Genomic DNA, 20,577 nt, shown 5'->3' with positions numbered 1-20,577 from the left:
ATTTTGATGATTGTTACAGTAATTGAGACTGCTGGCTTGAAGTGAGTTTAATATAATGGTCTGTACAGGTTACAATCATTTCCCACTTCCAATACCGTCAATTACAATCTTCCCTCGTGCATGACCCCCTTCCAGTTTTTGAAAAGCCTCTGGAACTTCAGAGAAGGAGAACACCTGCTCAACAACTGGACGGATCTAAAGAAGAGAAAGTGAGAGTCAGACTAGCTCAGTTGGTAGCACTTTTACCTCTTGATTCATACATTAGGTGATTGATTGGCTCCCGTCAGCGCCTCCTCACCTCAGGCACTGACAGCATCACTATCCATGGTGCACACTCCACCTTGCTAAGCCAGTCCGGAATCTTGGGGTCTTGTTTGATCCTCAACTATCCTTTCTACCCCACATCTGAGCCATGACCCACTCTGCCTTCCCCCACCTCTACAATGTCGCCCAGCTCTGACACTGTCTCACACCGCAGGCCGCCAAAACCCTCATACACACCTTCATTACATCGAGGTTCGACTATGCAAACTCACTATTTGTTGGCCTCCCCAACTCCTCCCTCGACAGGCTTCAGAACATCCAGAACTCTGCCGTCCGTGTCCTCTCCCGCACCAGGCTCTGTGACCCTATCACCCCATCCTTGCCCGACTCCACTGGCTTCCCATCACACAGAGGATACAGTTCAAGATCCTGGTCTCACCTTCAAAGCCCTCCATTGTCTTGCTCCCCTCTACCTCTCCGACCTCCTAACCCCCTACTACTCTGTTTGCTCACTCCGCTCAGTGGGCTCCGGCCTGCTTCACGTCCCCCGTCTCGCTCGCCCCACTATAATCCCCCAAATAAAACTGGTGGTTCAGGCATGGATCGTGTAAGAAATTGCTGTGCGCAAATTAGCTCACACCATCATTCCACTTCCAATACATTGTGTGAAGTGCTTTGGGATATGCTCCTGGCATGAAATGTAAGGATTATTATCCCTCATTTAATTAGCAATTGAAATAAATTAAGATATGGATTAATTGTCCATTACATATTTTGATTTAGAAAATATAGAAATTCCAATTGGAACAAACAGCTAATGTAGTGATCACTTAATAGAGGCAGAGGGTCTGTACAATACTCACACTGAAACAAAGGCTTGGATACAAACAACAGGCACCTGGTGCAACTGCACAACCTCACAAGCGCCAAAACTATATATTTAGAAGTCTAAAACAGCATTGACTATTATCTGCTGTACGCTCACCTCTGATCACCAAAGATAATGTGCCTTTGGCCCAGTTTTGAAGATAATGTCAGTGATAGGAAGGGCAACTGCTATGCAAACAATAACGTTAAAACAAGTGACATTTTGATATTTGTAATTAACCTTTTTTTTGGTTACATGTTCAGTTGCATGGTGAAGCCCTCTGCAGTTCAGGAAGGAATTGCAGCTGCCATCATAGAACTGCTGATCTCATTGTGTTTGGGTTACATCAACTTGAAATGAATACCATGGTTCCCAACCATATCCAATCCCATGTCAACCAAATTCCATAAGAATGTTGGTTAGATCCAGACTCTTCCTTCACCTATCTCTTCAGTTTCAACTATTAATACTTTTATGATTAGAATTAACATTTTCTCAACTGTATCCCCTTCTTAAACCAATTTGAAGTAAGCAACATGGTACAACAACAACTCACATTTATATAGCATCCTTCATGTAGGATAGCAGCTCGGACATTGTTGGCGTTGGACAAAGGTTAGGGTGGACTATAGGCCTGGGGAAAGGTTAGGGGGGACTATAGGTCCGGGTAAAGGTAGGTTTTAACTAGGATTTAAAGGCAGGTGGAGCGGAGGAAGTGGGGATAGAGGCAGGGTGTGCCAGGAGATAGGGGCATATTAAACAAAGGATCGAGCACCAATGGTGGCACGGGGATGTACAGCAGGCCTCTGTTAGTTGATCAGAGAGCGTGAGCAGAGGAGTAGGGTCCCCAATACTATGAACAGGCACTGATTCCATGGAAAAGATCAGTTCTGGTTATCACAATGTAAGTGGGCTGCTCAGGCCAGTGCAAAGGCACAATCCATTGTAGGTTTAAATAGGGAAGTAGACAGGTATGTACAGGAAAGTTAGAGGCTTGAAAGGTATGGAGATAAGGCGGGGCAGTAGGATTAAATGAACACCTTGATCTGAGAGCCTGTGAAGACTCGATGGTTGAATGGCCTTGTTCCGTGCAGTAGATTTCTATAAGGAGAACAATATGCATAATCCACAGTTTGGAATGAAGACCAACATTAAAAACTAGATAAACTTGGGCTTTCCAGTCTCAAAACGAGATGTTGCAGAGGGAACCTTACCGTCTAGAGGTACATTAGAATTAGATCTTAGAGTTAGATATAATATCATACAGAACTTTTTAAATAATATTTTAATAAATTTCTTTCTTTTCACAAAAATCCTAAACTATCCCCAACAAAGCTTAAAGGCAGAATCACTCAATGAAACAATGTCCAAATCTCCAAGTGTAATGATAAAATCCAATGAAATGGGAACTCTGTGTATGGATAGGATCAGCTGTGACATTTCCCCCGTTCTCTCTGGTTAAATCATCCTGTTAACTCATGTATTACACAATGCACAATAAAGCACTTCAGTGTTCAGTCTAGAAGAAAATAAATGGTAAAAATGTGGAGGTTTTTTTTTGCTAGTTTCTTGACTCAACAGAGTGCGGAGGCTGGAAAGAGAGAGAAACCGTCTGTGTGGTACTTGAGCAAAGAGCCAAATGACCAAACACAGACGTGCAATTAATTAGCACTTATATAAAGCAGGTGATGTACACGTGGCAAACTTCAAAGTTGCTGAAATTAGGTATATTTGAAACTCGAGCAGCAATACGAAGAACACATTATTTTGGATTGAAACAGCAGACAATCAAGCTACAGGGCTTAAACTGTGCTCAAGAGACTAAGTCAACTGGAAAACTGCTGGTCTGAAAGTTATCCATCCAGAGGCAAATGTGTCATATGACTAGTGATGATCGCTTTTTTTCTGAAACACTAAATGACAACTCCAGTCATTGAGCTTCAGTCACCATGAACAGCTGAATGAGACCCAATCCCTCTGCTGATGATTTCGCCACTCAGCTGGGCAACACTTCAATTTCTATGTTGAATGAGAACTGTGCTATCATCAACTAGCATGCACAATACGCACAAAACACACCGAAAGCTTGTGTGTTCACAACAATGAGGGGGAATCAAAGTTGCCAACCACAAGGTCTCTCTATCACAGTTTTCCTACAAAGAAACCCACAGAACTGTCAAACTGATCTGCTCCCTCCCACATGGGCTGGAGAAGGGCATTGGTGTCCGTGTTGAGTGTGATATTTTGTTTGCCATCCTTAATGTTTAGGTTTTGCAACATGAAGCAAAAATGTCATGTTGGTGAGAAGTTGGGAAAGAATAAACTATATTTTTAAAAAGATTCTCCCCCACTCCCATGGCACAATCAATAAATGTAGTCGGTAAACTGAACCATTGTTACTATGCTTTGAGAGAGCCATCCATTCAATACACTTTACAAGCCCTTTTCCCCCATAAACCTTCAGATTATTCCTCTTCAGATATCTATCCAGTTCCCTCTTGAAAGTTAATATGAATTTGGTTTCAGTCATCCTATCTGGCAGGGCATTCCCCATCCTCCCCACTTGCAACCCTGTCATTAAAGCTGTAATCCATAACAAGCTATATGCTCTGTTTAATGGAATTGCAAAATGCCTGGGGGAGGCCGAGAAAAAAATTCTGGCAGTCAAGATTTGTGTAAGAAATAAATGTTATCCAGGAAAGGGGAGGGGGAAAACAGTGAACTTTCAATGACATCCCTGGATGTGACCAATGTGACTGCAGAGACCTAAGATGCCATATAGAATGGTCTTAATATTTAAGAATATGTAGAATTTGAGGAAAAAAAAGTTTAATTCATTTCATTTTGAAGCTGCTTCCTAAAACGAACATTTGGAGAAGGCGGTCCTGGTCAAAGGGAGGAAAGATAGCAGGAAGTCGAACCGGATGCCTAGATTGCGCACTGGTTCAGTGAGTCTGAGGGAGAACCCAGGGAGTTTGAGGAGTTCAGATCCGCAGGAGTGAAGACGTTGACAGTATGGCTTCCATCTTGTCCACATTCAGGTGCAGGAAGTTTGGACTCACCAAGGCTCTAATGTCTGCCAGACAAGCTGACAGAAAGAACATCAGTGGACCTGGAGTTGTAACTGGAGGAGGCAAAGTAGATTTGTGTGTCATCCGCATTCATGGGGAAGTTTACCCCATGTCTGCGGATGACATCACCTAGAGAGAGAGGACCAAGGATGGAGCCCTGGGGTACCCCAGAGGTGACCGGGAGGGTGCGGGAAGAGAAAAGGAACAAGAAAAATAACTTGTATTGTGAGATGCTGAAAAGTAATACTCCCTCTCGTCATGCAAAGAAAGCACCAGTAAATACACAGGAAAACAGCACCATCTATTGGTACAATCTGTTAAACAAGCCAGGTGCATCAAGCTTCAGCGGAACATTGTTTTCACAAGTCAAACATCCTCTTGGACAATTTTTTTAGTCAGACGAGTGGGTGATGGAAACGCATCAACGTGCTTACAAATCAGTTCCACATACACATGCCACCTACAAATGGAAATTCCCCTTAATCCCAGAATAAAGTATACGTTCTACTTAATTCCTAATTATTTAAACAGAGCAGTCACACCTATGAACCTTTCAGTAGAGATCACTGGATCATACCTAGGCACTTTCAAGACCTAAACTATCACTGATTCTCGAGTTAAGAGCCAGAACTACCTTCTCTACTTCAATCTAGTTACAAGTAAAATTGTGGTGAGGCTTGAGTCATTAGGGGACCTTAGAACTTTGAAGCTTAGATGGATTGGCAATTACATATAGGGAGGACACCAGCTTCATAGCGTTGTCTCTTACTGCACTGCCTGAAATTTTTCACTTCTGATCCTCCATGCTCCCTGCTGGGAGGACATAATCAGTGCAAGAAGTGAACCAACTTTATAATAGCACGTTATTAACACAGAACATTAATAAATTGTTAGAGAGCTGGTTCTCTTATTGAGATGAAGCTGGGCCCTTCAAACAGTTTCCTGTGCTGTGCACCCATATCACACTGATAGCGAGTTCAGTGCAATACACTGACGCAGAGGCTGCAGAGCACTGCAACAAAGCACAATCAAATGTACTGATATTGCAAGGCCAGCAGCTTTCTGCACACCTGCACTTTGGTGAGACACCTCGACTACGTGATAAGGCACTTTATCAAAGGATTATTTATATACAGCGTCCAGGCCAACCTGGAAGTCGACCATTTTTAGCACAGAAAGCGGCTTTCAGTCATGTTGTCTGTAACGCCCTCAATCATGTGGCATGACAATGTGAAATGCTGACTAGTGATTATGTAGGGATTTTATGGACCTCAACACCCAAGTTGTAACAGAGCTATTGTCCAGATTAAAATCAGAGCTGAGGCAGTTAAATTTGAGATCTGAAAACATTTCTTCACACTGATGATCACAAGTTATATGCAAGACACAGACTGCAGATCAAATCAACTGGCATATTTAAAAGGGAGATAGACAGGCACTTGGAAAGTAAAGGCCACGGAGAAAAACAATTTATTGAAAAAAATTTGAAGAGAAAATGACTGGTGAGAATCTTTAAAAATACTGCAGCACAAGCCTCACTTCAGGAGAGAGTGGAACGTAGCCTCAAACCATGGGAGTGCACCCACAGTCAGTGAAAAACACAACCATAGAATTACACAGCACAGAAGGAGGCCATTCGGCCCATCATGTCTGTGCCGGCATAAATAAGAGTTACAGATAGCTTGGTAACAGAAGGTCAGTGACACAAGGGAATGTGGCATCTATTGCCTTTGGCTGCACAGTTGGATCCCGCTTTCTGGTTAGGGGTATGTGAGAGGCAGTTCCACACGAGGGAGGATGGGACATTTAGACTCTCCTGGGCAAACCCAGCATTCATGAACATAAATACTCCACTTCTCTCCTCTCCATTACGTCTTCAAAACCATTGTCGTTTATTTATACATTTGTCAGGAGGATAAGTTTAAAAAACGATTCAGCAAATATCAGAGACTAAAAGTTAATGTATGAGCACACATGCACAGGTCATGGTTTACAATCATGGTTGTACTTTGAGGGATATGGATGAAAAGCCAGCAGATTTTAAATGAACCAATTGATATTTAGAATGGGATTTGTGGACCGTGAAACTGTACTCTTAATAAAAGAAGCACGCTTTCCTGTGTTAATAAACTACCTGCCTTTTTAAACTATGTTTTTCCCACAAATTTCTTCTCTCCCCCTCGTTTCTGAAAATTGTCCTCATTTGCCTGGCTCAGTTGGTAGCACTCGAGTCAGAAGGTTGTAGTTTCAAGCCCAATGTCAGGGCTATGAACTCACAGTCTAGGCCAACCTAATGCATTGATGGAGAAGTGCTGCATTGGTTGAAATTCTATTCAACAGAAGAGACATTAAACAGAGGTCACGTCTGCCTGTCCAGGTGGACGTTAAAGATCCCATGGCACAATTTGAAAAGAGAAGAGTTTTGCCTGGCCAAGAATCCCCTAGATATATAAATTGGCTCAACAGGTGCAGTTTTTAGGTAAAACCATTTGAATGACGTTCTCCCACAGCATTTTGAAACCCTACATATCTCTTTTGAAGGCTGAAAAGCTCTAGTATGTTGAGTCGTTCCTCACAGATTAATACTAACATTGGGGATGAGCCTTGTTGCTCTCTTTGCCACTGCCTTTTGAGCCTTTATGTCCCAGCAGCCAAATCTGTACTTGATTCTCTAGACCTATCTTTATAGATACTTGTACATGTTTTTGTATTATTGTGACCCAAGAATCAATTGGTTTTTTTTGCGGGTATATTCAGCAGTTCTCAGCATGGCCATTAGATGGGGCAAGTTACTTTAGGGAAACCAACTCCTGACAAGGGCATTCCACTCACCAGTAGCCCTGGTGTCTGTCTGACCCAACCAAGGTCAAAATGTGTCCCGGGGGCAAAGCTTTATTCTTGGCTCATGGGGAGGATATGTGTGTGTGTGAGGGGGGGGGGGGGGGGGGTTAGGCTTTATTGGAGGAGAATGGTGGTAGCCAAAAATAAAATATATAACTAAACAACTCTGCAAAGCAGGTATGTCATTTTCACGTCCAATTACCCAGACAGCTGAGTCAACAAATCAGCATTGTGTTTCAAATCTCCTGTTGTTAATCTAGCTCTTATTAATCACTGTGCTGACTCATGGAAGTGTTTGTAATGTTCTGTTTCAACTAAGTAAACAAGCTGAATCCAGGGACCAACATTTTCAATTCCCAACTGATTCAGAAGTGTAATCAAAACAAAAAGAGAATTACTCAAACACGAGCTCTCCAGTTTTCAACATTCCCCCCACCCCTGATGATTTCATCCTCACAAAGTTTATGTGTGGGGTCTCAGTGCTTTTTTTAAAATATAACAACTGCTGAAGGGTTATGTGTACACATCAGTCCTGTGCAACTTTTTTCATTGCTCATTCTACAAACACATACTCACACAGACGCAGAGTTACATACACACACAAACAGCTATTCACTTATTAGGATCCAATCAGACTGTCGCTCACCCCCTCCTCTGCCCAAAGTCTGTCACCATCGGCCCCCACAGAGTGTTGAGATTACATCCGCACCCACCTCCCCCAGACTGTCTTCTCTTCAGCAAAAGTGGTAGCCTCAAACTCATTACATTTTCCCACCATGGCTTCACAAAGAAACTTTCAGCTCCATCTCCTTTTATGCACAACTTTGCAGAGGTTTCTCTTTCCAGAGGTCCCATCCAACAAGAATTCCCACTATTATTCAGATCAACTTGACAAAGAATACTCCATCCACACAAGAATAATGTGATTTGTTCAAGTGGCTATTCACCTTTGTGAGTCTGGACAGTGACTGAGTTAGGGTATCACGGTAGTGTATAATCACAGTGTGATGTGTACTATCTCAGCATCATCTGTGCTTTAAGGAGCATGTACAAGGAATTTAAGAGTGGTCATTTCAAATAACACTACTCTTGAGTTCAGCACGGAAAATCAGATCAGTGAGTGAAGCAAAAATCAAATTCTGTGAAAAATGTGTCTGCTTGGAACTACATCTCTGGTTTGTTTCCGTGAAGTCAGATTTCAGTCAGAGGAGGCTCCTGCTCCTGGCAGGCAATTTGCGCTTGAGTGAAGTTCCAGCAGATTGGCCCAACACACATCCAGGTACCTGCAGTGCCCGCTATTTGTTAATCAATCTGCAAATCTCCAGACTGGACTTGAGGTTCACAAATTGATTAACAATTGACCCCACTCCCAGCACACTCTTAGCCACATTATAGTAAATACCGTGAAATGCTGGCTCTCTCACAATGGGAAGCGTTCAGACCTTGGCTCAATTCCCAGTCTCTCTGCAGCACTGTGCAGTAGAAACTCATTCTGCATTGACAACTTTTCAGAACATCTTTCCGATAAGTTTCCAAACTGAGGTTGTCTGTTTCCTCAGGTGGACGTTAAATGACACCATAGCACTTCTCGAAAAGTTCAAGGAAGTTTCTCCCGGTATCCTGGCTAACTACCCTCCAAAATGTTTGTGGGTCATTACCGTGTGCTATGTTGGCCTATAAAAATACAATCACTACACTTTGCAGTATATTCTGTGAAGCATTTTGAAATGTTTTGACAGAGTGGTAGTCACTATATCAAATGCAACAATGATTATAATTATTAAACAGGAAATCCAAGAGATTTTTATATTTGTTGGAAGGAATGTAAGTGCAAAGCTGTCACAGGTCTGTGTTTAGCTTTGTAGATTCATAGATATTTATAATAATAATAATCTTTGCAGTTGATATAGCGCTTTTCACGTTTTCTAGACGTCTCAAAGCGCTTCACAGAATATGCTGTAAAGTGAATTATATTTGTGGGTGAAACCCACAGAAGGAGGCATTTGAATCTCCAACAGCTCACAGAACAAGGTGTTCAATCAATCCCACTGCTCTGCCTTAACATCATAACCCTTCAAGCCTCTATCCTACATATACCTCTCTACTTCCCTCTTGAAACCCACAATAGACTGTCTACCACCTCACTTGGCCGGACAATCCACACTCCAATTCTCTGAGTGAAATTATTTCTCTCCTTTCACTCTTCTTGTGACTGTCTTATAAGTACACCACTAATTACTTTCACAGCAGATTTAGAGGGCCTTCTTGCTGTGAAACTGCTCATTTGCAAGTTATTAGAACTTCGGAGCAGAACAGAAGTTTTTTTGTGTTTTTCTGTGGTCTGGAAAAATCCCATATTAAAACTCACTTTCTGCAGTGCAGTGTATGGGGTACCGACAGCTCTCGGGTATTGTCTAAGTGACCATTCTTCATGTAGCCGGCCTGTACCACCAACCCTCACCAGATGTCCCACACATAATATTAATAATAAAAATAATTGTTGCATTTGATTTAGTGCCTTATCACATCTTCGAGACGTCTCAAAGCGCTTCATAGAATATACTGTAAAGTGAATTGACTGGATTTTTTTTAAAACACTACTTCAGTGAGTGAGTAATAAACTTATGGATCAGGCTCCCTAGAAAGACAGTGGAAGCAGAAAATGTTGCTTGTTTCAAGAACAAATTAGATAAGATTTCTGCCAGAAAATAATATTTCGGGAAACAGTATATAGTTTGGGACACGACATGTCAAGTGACTGCCAGGATGGTGGAAGGCGAACTACATGGACTTTGGTCTTCTTTTGCCTAGCAAATTCTTGTGTTCTTATGGATATTTTGCTGGCGAAACATGACAACCAATTGCGCACACCAGTGTCCCACATACAGCCGTGGATTGAGTGACCAAATTATTATTATTTTTTATTTTATTTATTTTTGATGGGATTATTACGCCCGGAATAGCAATCCGCCAATTGACTAACAACTGGATTCCTACTTAGTGCTAGGTAAACAGAGGCAAGAACATAGGAAACTTGCCTAAGGTTTCACCCTGCTTGGGAATCGAACCCGAGTCCTCTCACTTGCAAGGCGAGTGCTCTAACCAAAACCCTACAGGATTCCACAACATCCATCACAGGTCACTGAGTTAGTGATCAGGAGTGCAAATCCTGGTTATGGTTTTAACTCTCTCTAGTCCACAGGCAGTATTTGAGAATACTTGTTCACTTTATGGAGTTATTCTTCTCTCCTTGCTGGATAACACATGGTTACCTCTAATTAAGAATGAGGAAGCTACTCAGTTCCGACAAAGGGCCAAAACATCAACATTTCTTTACATTGCACACTTGCCTCAGAGCACAAGAAAAAACGTAGGTGGGCGCATTGCAGCCCATAGGAACATAACATCAGCGATAGGTCATCGAAACTATTTTGCCATTTTATAGATTATGACGCATCTTTTATTCCTGTTTCCTCACCTTTTCTCAGATTCCATAATACCGTTTCTTCCAAAACGTCCACATCCTTTTTAAACATCCCAATTGATTCTGCATCTACAGCATTCTGGGCAGTGTATTTCACATTTCTATGACCCTCTGTGTGAAGAAATATTTTCTGATCCACAGGACATGCAGACAGAACTAATGCGCTATACATTACTGAGAACAGCAGCTGATTTTAGTGCGAGGTGACTGACCTTGCCCTCATCTACAAGTGCCACTATCTCATCCAGCGATGGACCACTTGGTGCAAAAAAGCCCCAGCGATAATGCACACCGTTCCTCAGATGCTAAACGATAAAGAAAGGGAGAGAGAGTAAGGATTTAATATGATATGAAATGCTTATTTATTTTCATACAACGACCGAGAAAGTTGTTGAAATTAAATGTTAACAATCCTTGAATGATTCCATCTTTAACCCGAAGAATGATCAAAACATCAAACATCCACTTATCGCGACCAAAACTTCAACTAGGACACAAACAAGGTTTAAGTGTTACAGGTACCATTCCCAACACTGAGATTGGACAGTGCTATCAGTAAGGTAACAAAAACCTTGTCCCAGACTTGGGTCAGAATTAAAAATATTAAAATGAAATTAAATCAAAAGACATTCAACAATGGAAATCTAGTATTTACATTCGAGAAGAGAACCAAATTAGGTGGGTAGCTTCCTCATTATTTAACTGCTGGAATATACACCAGGTACAACCCTTGACTGGGCCTTAAAAACAATAAAATAATCTTTGTATTTGATATTGTGCCTTTCATGTCAGGAGGACTTCTCAAAGGATTAACGAGATTTACTGTAAAGTGTAGTGACTATTTTGAAGGCGAACGCGGCAGCCAATTTGTGCAAGGTAATGTCCCACAAACAGCCAGGAAATGAATGACTGGTTTTTAATTTGGGAATTGTTGACCAGGAAATGGGGAAAACTCCCTTTCATTATTCAGTAATGCCATGGGATCTTTATGGTTTTAAAGTCTTGTCCGAAGGATGGAGATCTTTTTGGGGTGCCCCATAATGTTTTCTTAAAGTAACGGAAATACTAGATTTCCATTGTCTTTACCCTATATCTGTGCCATTTCACAAGAGAGTGGTTATTAAATCTTCTGTTGGAATATAATGTAGCAATGTTTCAATCACAGGACTGTGGGGGGGCGGGGGGAGACTGGGAGAGAAGAGAAATTAATTTTTTCTTCAGAAGTGACTGCAAGGCCTGGAGGCACTATTCTATAAATAATCTGTATGCACCTTCAATGTGGAAAAATATATAAATCAATCGATCATCAAAGGTCTTTAGGTTGGTTGATAAATCGTGTGCTACTTTAGATTTCTACTTTAAAAAACAACGTCTCCCTCACTAAATGTTAAACGGTGAAGGACAGAATGAAGAAAGGTTCAGTCTCAATGCAGCCAAAGGCACAAGTAAATATCACATGCTTCTCCTTCTAAATAAAACCTCATACATCTTGGGATCTTATTTATTAACATTCTAGCTTTCGCTTGTTGATCAAATGAAAACATTCATGCAATGGCACAAACCTCCCTTGTCCAATCTGAGGTCATTTGTTATCAGTGGTTAAAGATTCCGTGAGTGCAACACACTAAGCAACGATGGCCAAGATTAGCCTGAGGCAGTGCTGTCAGATGGAAAAGATGGCTGCTGGCTCTCCTCCTGAAGCTGTACTGTGCCCTCATGCTGGCTTTGTGGGTGTAAGCAAGTCTGAATGTTTTCATTCAAGTCAAGCTTTGCCACTCCGTTAAAGACCTAGGCCCGGCCAGATAGCACATTGCAGCTTCCACCTTTTTAAAATCCCTCAGACTTTTATACTTAACAAGAAAAATATATTACTTTACTTTTCAGCTCTTTGGAATTACTCAATCCCATGAACTCCAGAGAGAATCTAAGTTAGTACTTGTTGTTATGGTATTAAATTATTACGACAAGCAAAAGGTTTCTGAGGCATTTTATTACATTCCTTATCCTGGCCTGAACGTTCAGACGGTAGGCTGCGTAGTTCCAGCCTCCGGTACCTCACTATGGGGCCATCATTCATAAGAAAACCTAAATGCCAACAGACTATTTAATCGGGGGGTGGGGGGGAATTCTGACAGCCATACCCCTGTCATAAGTCCTCAAACCCTCACTTTCCTGTATGGATCACTGAATAGTCATTGGGAACTGGAACTTTGGCTAATTATTGTCTTCCCTATTGCAGAGCCCCCAAGGCCATTTGCAATCTCCTTACTCCAACTGGACAAGATGAGTTACCTCAGCACACACTCCGTTCTGGACTGAGGGACATTGTTCCGTTCCACATTGAACCTGGAACTGACCTGGCACAACAAGCAAATGGTTAATTCCCCATTTTGCTAATCAAGCTGAATTCTCTTAGTTGATTGTTAAACTCAGTGGCAATGGTGCGACATTGAGAGGGCAGTAAAAGTGCTGATGGTGACAACAGATTTAAAGGTGTATTGGCTCATGTAACTGACAGAGTGAACCTCATCCCCAGGCTGAATGCAGCCTGCGAACCAACAGTTGGACCACCTCTTTACACAAAGGAACCAGCGTGTGGAATTCAACTATATCATCCTCATGATGCTGTCACTTGATATAACGCCTTTCTCGTCATTGAGACCCTTTCCAGTAAAATCTTTTCTCAAAGCACTTCACAGGATTTTAATGTAATGTGGAGTGACTATGAAGTTGTAGGCAAACGCAGTAGCCCATTTGCGCAAAGCAATAACAAGATCTTCAGCTACTTGAATGATTTTACCTTTAACACTTTTGTGCCCACAGTCACCCCAGACCGAAGCATTCCATCAGGGACCCCCAGCCTGTCCATGTTGAGCATCAACGGAGTGATCAATGTAACGTACGTTGCTCCTGACCACGGCCTCAGCAAGCTCAAGGCCCACTTTTCTGTATCTCCGCCCACGTTATCTAAAATTAGGTCAAACCTGAAAGAAAAGGATGGATAAGTAGCCAAACCCAAACTGTCAAATACGCTGGTCAATTCCCACTGAAGAGACTGGAAGCTTTAGATATGTTCTAGGTAAGTAGAAGATCAGAGAATGAGTTAGCACTGGGAATTCATCACGCCATGAGGTATTGTGTGCAGACACTTGACCCTAGAGAAGGAGCGTCCCACCATGAGGCTTGCTGTAGAGAAAACAGATCACCTGCTCCTCTCAGGAGGTATGAGCTGTGCAGACAATGCACAGTAAAACAGGAACCTCCCCTCACTTGCCATATGAAGGAAAATGCACAGGTGGTTTCCAAGGGCACCTTTATCGGGAACGTTACTTAGGAACATTACTCAGTAACACTGGGTCAAAGAAATCCCTGGCTTTACGCTCATCTCCCAGACTTTAATATCATCAACTTAAATCAGCCAAAAATAGAGCTGATAATTTGGTTGCTTTAAGGAATTATGTTAAAGCTCAGGTGAGCAAAAAACTTTTTTTTGAGTAAATGCTACTCCACTGACTCTTTCAAAACTGAAAACTTACAGGTCCAAGGTCTTCAGTTGCTGCTCCACATGTGGAGTTTTATAGTCAATGGCGTGATCTGCGCCCAAATCCTTGACGAATGAGAAGGCATCCTGGGAGCAGGTGGTTGTTACATGGGCTCCCCAGGCTTTTGTGAGCTAAAGAAATGCAATAGCTTGAGGTTAGTAAAGATTCTTTGGGCTATTACTGCAGCACGTTATCCTGGTTACAAAAACATTGTAAGTCTGAGAATCAAACTATTCAGCATGAAGTACAGTGCCGGTAATTGATCAGAAATCAATTCAATACACTGAACACAAACACACACACACACAGTATAGGGTCACTTGCTGCCTAATCTCTACCAAACTGAGACCCCATCAACGTTTTACACAACAAAACCTGTGTTTTGTAAGAGACATCTTAAGAGGACTGGGTGGAGGAACACACGCATGGCATGATTTTGTTTTGTACAGAAAGACTCATCCCCTCAGTGCATTGCCTTGAACTTACTGCCCAAAATGAGTATACAGCAGTTTTTACCTGAATAGTAAAAGTGCCAACCCCTCCAGATCCACCAAGGATCAGAATCCTGGAATAAAGAAGTTAAAGTGCCCATTATTACAATATAGCAAATCAAATGCTGTACTTCCAAAAATTGAGTGTACCTCACTGATTAGCATTCCCTTCCGTCTCCTCACCCTGACCATTTCCCCCCTGCTCGGGTCCTCACCCAACTATCCAGCGCCTTGGGACGTCCTCCCGACGTGAAAGGCGCTCTATAAATGAAATCTTGTTGTTGTAGCATTTTAAAAATCTACATGTGTTAATAGATGCTCGGCACACATAGACAAATACAGGGTGTATTACTAAACATTTTAAGAAAATTTCCTTCAGTTAAAGAACACAATGACCTATATTGCCCTTCTTGCCCAAATTTACACCAAATTCGGAATATAAACTCTGGTATGGACTGGTTCGGCCGAGTGGACTGTTTATATTCTTTGTAAATTTAAGCCAATTAGCTACTCATCTCACAATTGTTCATGAACATTGCTGGCATAGATTAGCTGCAGTCTTTGCCTAAATAACAACATTCACTTTAATTTCTAATCAATTCTATTTTGTAACATTGTGAGATTATATGTGGTAACTGAGACATTTATTCTTATATGAAAGATGTGCATGAATATAAGTTATTATTATCATTTTTGTACAGCCCGAAGTTCTGACAATCAAGATAAAGAGCAAAGTGCTTCCTCAGTTTACAGTACATGTTTGTGTGATAGTCACACGTACACGCAGTTGGGTAAACAAACATTGTGCCAGCAGTGTCCTGACTATTCCAGTCTTTGCTCCAGGTGTCAGGAGGACAGGAAATAATAATCTTGCACTTGATAAAGCGCCTTAACACATTGTCAAAATGTCTCAAGGCACTTTACAGGATTTTTACTGTAAAGTGTAGTTACTGTGTATTTGTAGGCAAAATACTTGAATAATAATATTCCTTGCATTTGATATAGTGCTTTTCACGCCTTCTAGACGTCTCAAAGCGCTTCACAGAATTTGCTGTAAAGTGAATTGACTACATATTTGTGGGCGAAAAACGCGGCAGCCAATTGTGCACAGTAGTGTTCCACAAACAGTCGTGGATTGAAAATGACCAATTTATTATTGTTTTTGTTTTGGAGGGATTATTATTAGACGTGTGGAGTAAGGAAACTTGCCCAAGGTTTCGCCCTGCCTGGAATTGAACTCAGGTGTCTCTCTGTAGAATGTGTCTAAATGTAGAAATCTTAAAACTACATATTGCAGGTAAATGGCACACGCAATACCTTTTCCCTTTACAGTTGTCTTTCTTCAGTCCCGCAGTGTTCACCAGAGCTGACCATGCCGTCAGCGCCACATAGGGTAAAGCTGCAGCCTGGATGTGACTCAAACCTTTCGGCTTGTGCGATACCTTAAAACAAAACACATCTGGTGAATGGGGTGACTTGACATTCAATATTTTGCTTCTTTCTGTCCCTTTCAAAAATGTTCTTCTCCTACATTGTGCAGCATTAACTAGAAAAGGTGGCGGACAGTTGCCTAGATCCCTTTACCAATTCTGTAACCAGTCATTGGGAGGGACACAAAACAACCAGCCTGACTCACTCACCATTCACATTCTTCCTCCCCACCATGGCTGGGAGGGAGAAAGAATGTGAGAAGTAGGGGGTAGGAGCCCGTAGCCTCTACTTATCACTTTCTCCAATGGACATGGAATGGCCTAGACCAGAAATTCAATACATAAGATTTGCAGGTTTAGCACCACATCCCCCCACCGCCCTGTGTTATAGTTCACCCAAACATCAGTGGACTGTCACATCAGGGTTTAATTTGTCACGTTTGTCTCCAAGAACAGTTCACTACCTTCACCGTATATACTGTTTTAAAAAAATTTCAGATATTTCAACATGATAATGCGCTTTAAAATTATTTTTCTTCATTGTGTTTCCTCCTTCACTCTGATAACAGCCATGTCAGCTCTCTCTGCCTATACCACTGGAGTACAGTCACACTGAAGCAAACTTTGTACAATGTACAGTGCCCAAACCCACATCTTTGTTCACTGTTGGCACAAGTGAATCACTCAATTAACATTCTAACAATGAAAGTGTTTTCAGTGCAATTTCTTGTCCAGTGAGCGAGCACAGTCTGATTACAAGTTAAGGTGTTTCTGATGGTCACAAAAGGCTTGAACCTCAAATCACAAACCCAACCAGCTGGGTTAAAGGAGAGGCACAGATCCTGCTTAGGAAGAACTCTTGTGATTCTAGCTCTGGATCAACAGCTCTTGTGAATCCCTCTGTTTATGAGAGCTATTATTTAAGCCCAGGAAACTCCATGTTTTACAATATTAGCATGAAAAATGTTCAAAGCTCCCACAATGAGTAATTGAGGTACAAAGCTTGATGTGGGTGAGTATGTGTGCAATGGAGTTTTGAATGAACTCACAGTGGGCCCTTTTTCTTCATTCTCAGACTAGTTTTCAGAAAACTAAAACATTTATAAAATTATGAGTACACACCACTTTGCTGTCCATTCATTACAACAGAAACAATAGGTAAAGAAAGGGGTTTCAGGTTAATGCCCAAAGCACTGTCAATTGTACCTCATTTGCACTTGCCACAACAAACTCTCCCAATGTTCCCTGTTTCCAGGGTGGGATCGCTGCCCAGACCTGAAAGAAGAAAGAAAGGCATTTGAATGTTCAGGTGCCAAAAAACTGCTTCTACGAATGATAACAATCCTTGAATTTGATATAGCACTTTTCACATCAGGAGAATGTTTTAAAATATTTCAAGAATTTGCAGTAAAATATGCTAACTGTGCATTTTGGAGGCAAACACAGCAGTCAATTTGCCTGCAGCAATGTCCCACAAACAGCCACAACATGAATGACAAGTTTTATCTGGCAGAGGAGCTGAAGGTTCGGCCACTGATGGAGCATGAAAGGAGCTTATACATGGTGGAACTACGGAGGATTACATTGTAAAAGTCTAGTTTGGAGATAATAAAGGCTGAATGAGGGTTTCAGCAGAATTTGGTGTGAGATAGGCATGTAGGTGGGCAACATAATAATACTTTGAATTTGATATAGCACCTTATCATTGTTGAGACATCACAAAGCGCTTCACAGGAATTTCTGTGAAGGGACTGTGTATTTGTAATCAGCCAATTTGCACACAGCAATGTCCCACAAACAGTCATGAACTGGATGACCAATTTTATCTGCATAATTGTTGCCCTTCTGTTTTTGAGTAGTGCCATAGGATCTTTAACCTCCACCTGAACAGGCAGACAGGACCAAAGGATGGTACCTCCCACAATACAGCAAACCTCTAACAATATACTGGACTGTCAGCCTCCACTATGAGTTCTGCCAAATGAGCCAGGCTGACAGAATCCTCACGTTGTCACTGCAGCACTCAAACACTTCAATGCTACAGTCACTTCTAGTTAGGGCAGTTTTATCTTCTTTCAGAGCAGAGATCTTACAAACCCTCACTACTGATCTTAATCTCTCCTGTTCAGTCAATCTGAAACTAATATCCCCACAGCAATGGCTCGGTGCTCACATAAGGTAAACTTCTGTTGCCCGTGTCAAATGTTCAGACCTCAGTCTAGGCTCAACTCTTCTGAGTCTGCAAAAACAGCATCAATCAGTGGCAGAGAACAGACCGAAACCACCAGGACACACTCAGGTGCCAAACATTCCCGCTGCATCATCTATCTGAAGATCAACCTGTGGTGCATTCATTTTTCTTCATGTGGGTGACATTGGCTGCCCAAGCTGCCTGAACAAGCAGGTGAACGGTGCGGTCCTGGGCCTTATGATGTTTACAATGTGGTGTGACTTCATATACCAATGGCAGTCTCATGAGCATCTTATCGAACCTTCAATTCTGAAAGACTAGGGCAGTATGTGTTAACCTGCTGCCCACCAAACTGAGACTTATTTGTTCCGTCATGCCAGTTAGTGCAGGTCTGAGTTCTGTGAATGTCAGGGAAAGACAAAGACATATCCAGAGGGCAGAAGCTCCAGGATACAAGTTCCTAAAATTAATTTATTGTGAAAATGCCACCTTCCATCGGTAAGCTATTAAAAGCGCACATTCCTGGAACAAATAGTGGGCAGTGCCTCCGTGTATGGGGAAGGACTACAAAAAATTTGGGGCAGTCACTAGACAATAATTACTGTAATAATGACCTCAATGATGCCACAATCGATGGCCAAGCCTACCTTATCTCCAGGCTTGAAAAAGACACATCCAGGCCAGATTCCATGATGACGCCTGATACGTCTCGGCCCAGAATCAGAGGAAACTCGCTCCCCGCGGGATTTATACTCAACGGATCGCGTCTCATGTTCAGTGTGGCAGCACCATAACCATCTTTAAAGAAGGCAACAAAGTACACAACTGTAATGCTTGTAATTCATATGGCACTTCACTCAAAGAAAGAAGATGTTGTATTTCAAACACTGAGCGGTTATTGCTGCACCACAGTATAGGACGTAGGTTCTATGTCTAATTGCCCACAAGAAGCTCCAAAACTCATGTTGCTCTGGATGAAGGAGAGAATCTGTTTAGTACAGGGCAGGGATTGTCAACTTGTTGAAAGGACCACAGGCCTTGGCATACACCCCTCATGGTGCATCTCCCAATCAAACTGGAACTGGTAGTAGTAAGCAGTGAGCAAAAGCAAAATTTTCCCCAGTGGAAGAACAGAAAGAATATTGGCCTTCGCCAATGTTTTGGGGGACAGACGGATGTTTGTCACATGCAGAAACCCATCACAGTGCTTCAAGTATCCAAACCAAACTGAGTATTCCATTTATCCCACCTATCCGTGGAAATCCCAGAGATAGATTGTTGGGATGGAATGCGCAATTTCAACCCATTTATTCCCCTTCCCCTCCCCTGCTGGTATGTGGCTTAAAAGAACAATTAAAAGAAATATTTTAAACATAGATCCAACATATAATAATATATTATAATAATAATCCTTGCATTTGATATAGCACCTTATCACGTCACTGAGACGCTTCACAAAATATACTGTAAAGTGAATTTACTGTATACTTTGGTCACTTCAATCCACGACTGTTTTTGGGACACTGCTGTGCGCAATTGGCTGCTGCATTTCGCCCACAAACATACAAGTATACAGTCAATTCACTTTATAGTCTATGCTGTGAAGCGTTTTGATATGTCTACAAGACGTGAAAAATTGCTATATCAAATCCAAGGTTATTATATTTATTACTTCTACCTCTTTCAAATAAAAACATGCTTGCCAAACATTTTTTTGTAAAGACCAAGCCCCTTTAAAAAGGTTGAATAAAGTAATCAGTTCCAAGATCATTTATTATAATAATCATTGCATTGATATAACTTCTGTAACATCAAAATGTCATTTGCCAACTCCCCAGACCCCCTACAATCCAATCTTGCAATGTTAAATCAATCAATAATTTGTAACTTTGAAAAATACACAAACAATAGTTTTTCATAGGGTATGAGAGATTAAAGAAAAGGGTTATTACCCCACATAAATAAACTTACTTCTCATTGAAATATCAATAGGGTTTAAGCTGGAAGCGTGTACTTTGATAATAACTTCATTTGGGTAATGTACAATTGGAAACAGGGTACTTTTTGCAAAGCGCAACACATTATTATTTCCATATTTATCTAACACCCAAGCTGGCATAAGAGTCTGCCTGCAAGGAGAGGTACAAATCTTTCTGCAGATATCATTCTGGAAAATGTTTTCTCGAAGTGAAATATCTGCAAAGAAAACCTTACTACACACTCTTCTGCTGGCTGACTGCAACATGGGGGAGAATATGAGTGACAACTAAATGGTGAAACTGCAGATCTTATAAACCCTTGAAAACAATTTGAATTCCGCTATCTAAATCAAAAAAGATAATAAAGTGCCTAATTTATCTAAGATCATACGTGAAATACACAAAAGTTGTCAGGA

The 20,577-nt window shown here is 41.5% G+C and overlaps 1 protein-coding gene across 1 annotated transcript in view; it reads right to left on the bottom strand.

The window, feature by feature from the left end:
• Nucleotides 1-32: 32 nt before the first annotated feature.
• The window catches only part of LOC121848522 (reticulon-4-interacting protein 1 homolog, mitochondrial-like), a 20,748-nt gene continuing 203 nt past the window's right edge, over nucleotides 33-20,577 (bottom strand). Inside the window, 10 exon segments of the mRNA XM_042332742.1 lie at nucleotides 33-195; nucleotides 10,741-10,833; nucleotides 13,329-13,512; nucleotides 14,065-14,201; nucleotides 14,587-14,635; nucleotides 15,879-16,003; nucleotides 17,198-17,266; nucleotides 18,830-18,852; nucleotides 18,855-18,980; nucleotides 20,154-20,577. The exon segment at nucleotides 20,154-20,577 is cut by the window's right edge and continues 203 nt beyond it. Coding sequence (XP_042188676.1) covers nucleotides 76-195; nucleotides 10,741-10,833; nucleotides 13,329-13,512; nucleotides 14,065-14,201; nucleotides 14,587-14,635; nucleotides 15,879-16,003; nucleotides 17,198-17,266; nucleotides 18,830-18,852; nucleotides 18,855-18,980; nucleotides 20,154-20,427 — 1,200 coding nt within the window. The 5' untranslated portion in view covers nucleotides 20,428-20,577 and the 3' untranslated portion in view covers nucleotides 33-75.

Source organism: Callorhinchus milii, unplaced genomic scaffold, assembly GCF_018977255.1.
Source record: "Callorhinchus milii isolate IMCB2004 unplaced genomic scaffold, IMCB_Cmil_1.0 Scaffold3, whole genome shotgun sequence".
NCBI classification, from domain to species: Eukaryota; Metazoa; Chordata; class Chondrichthyes; order Chimaeriformes; family Callorhinchidae; genus Callorhinchus; species Callorhinchus milii.
This window is presented reverse-complemented; position numbering and strand designations above follow the sequence as displayed.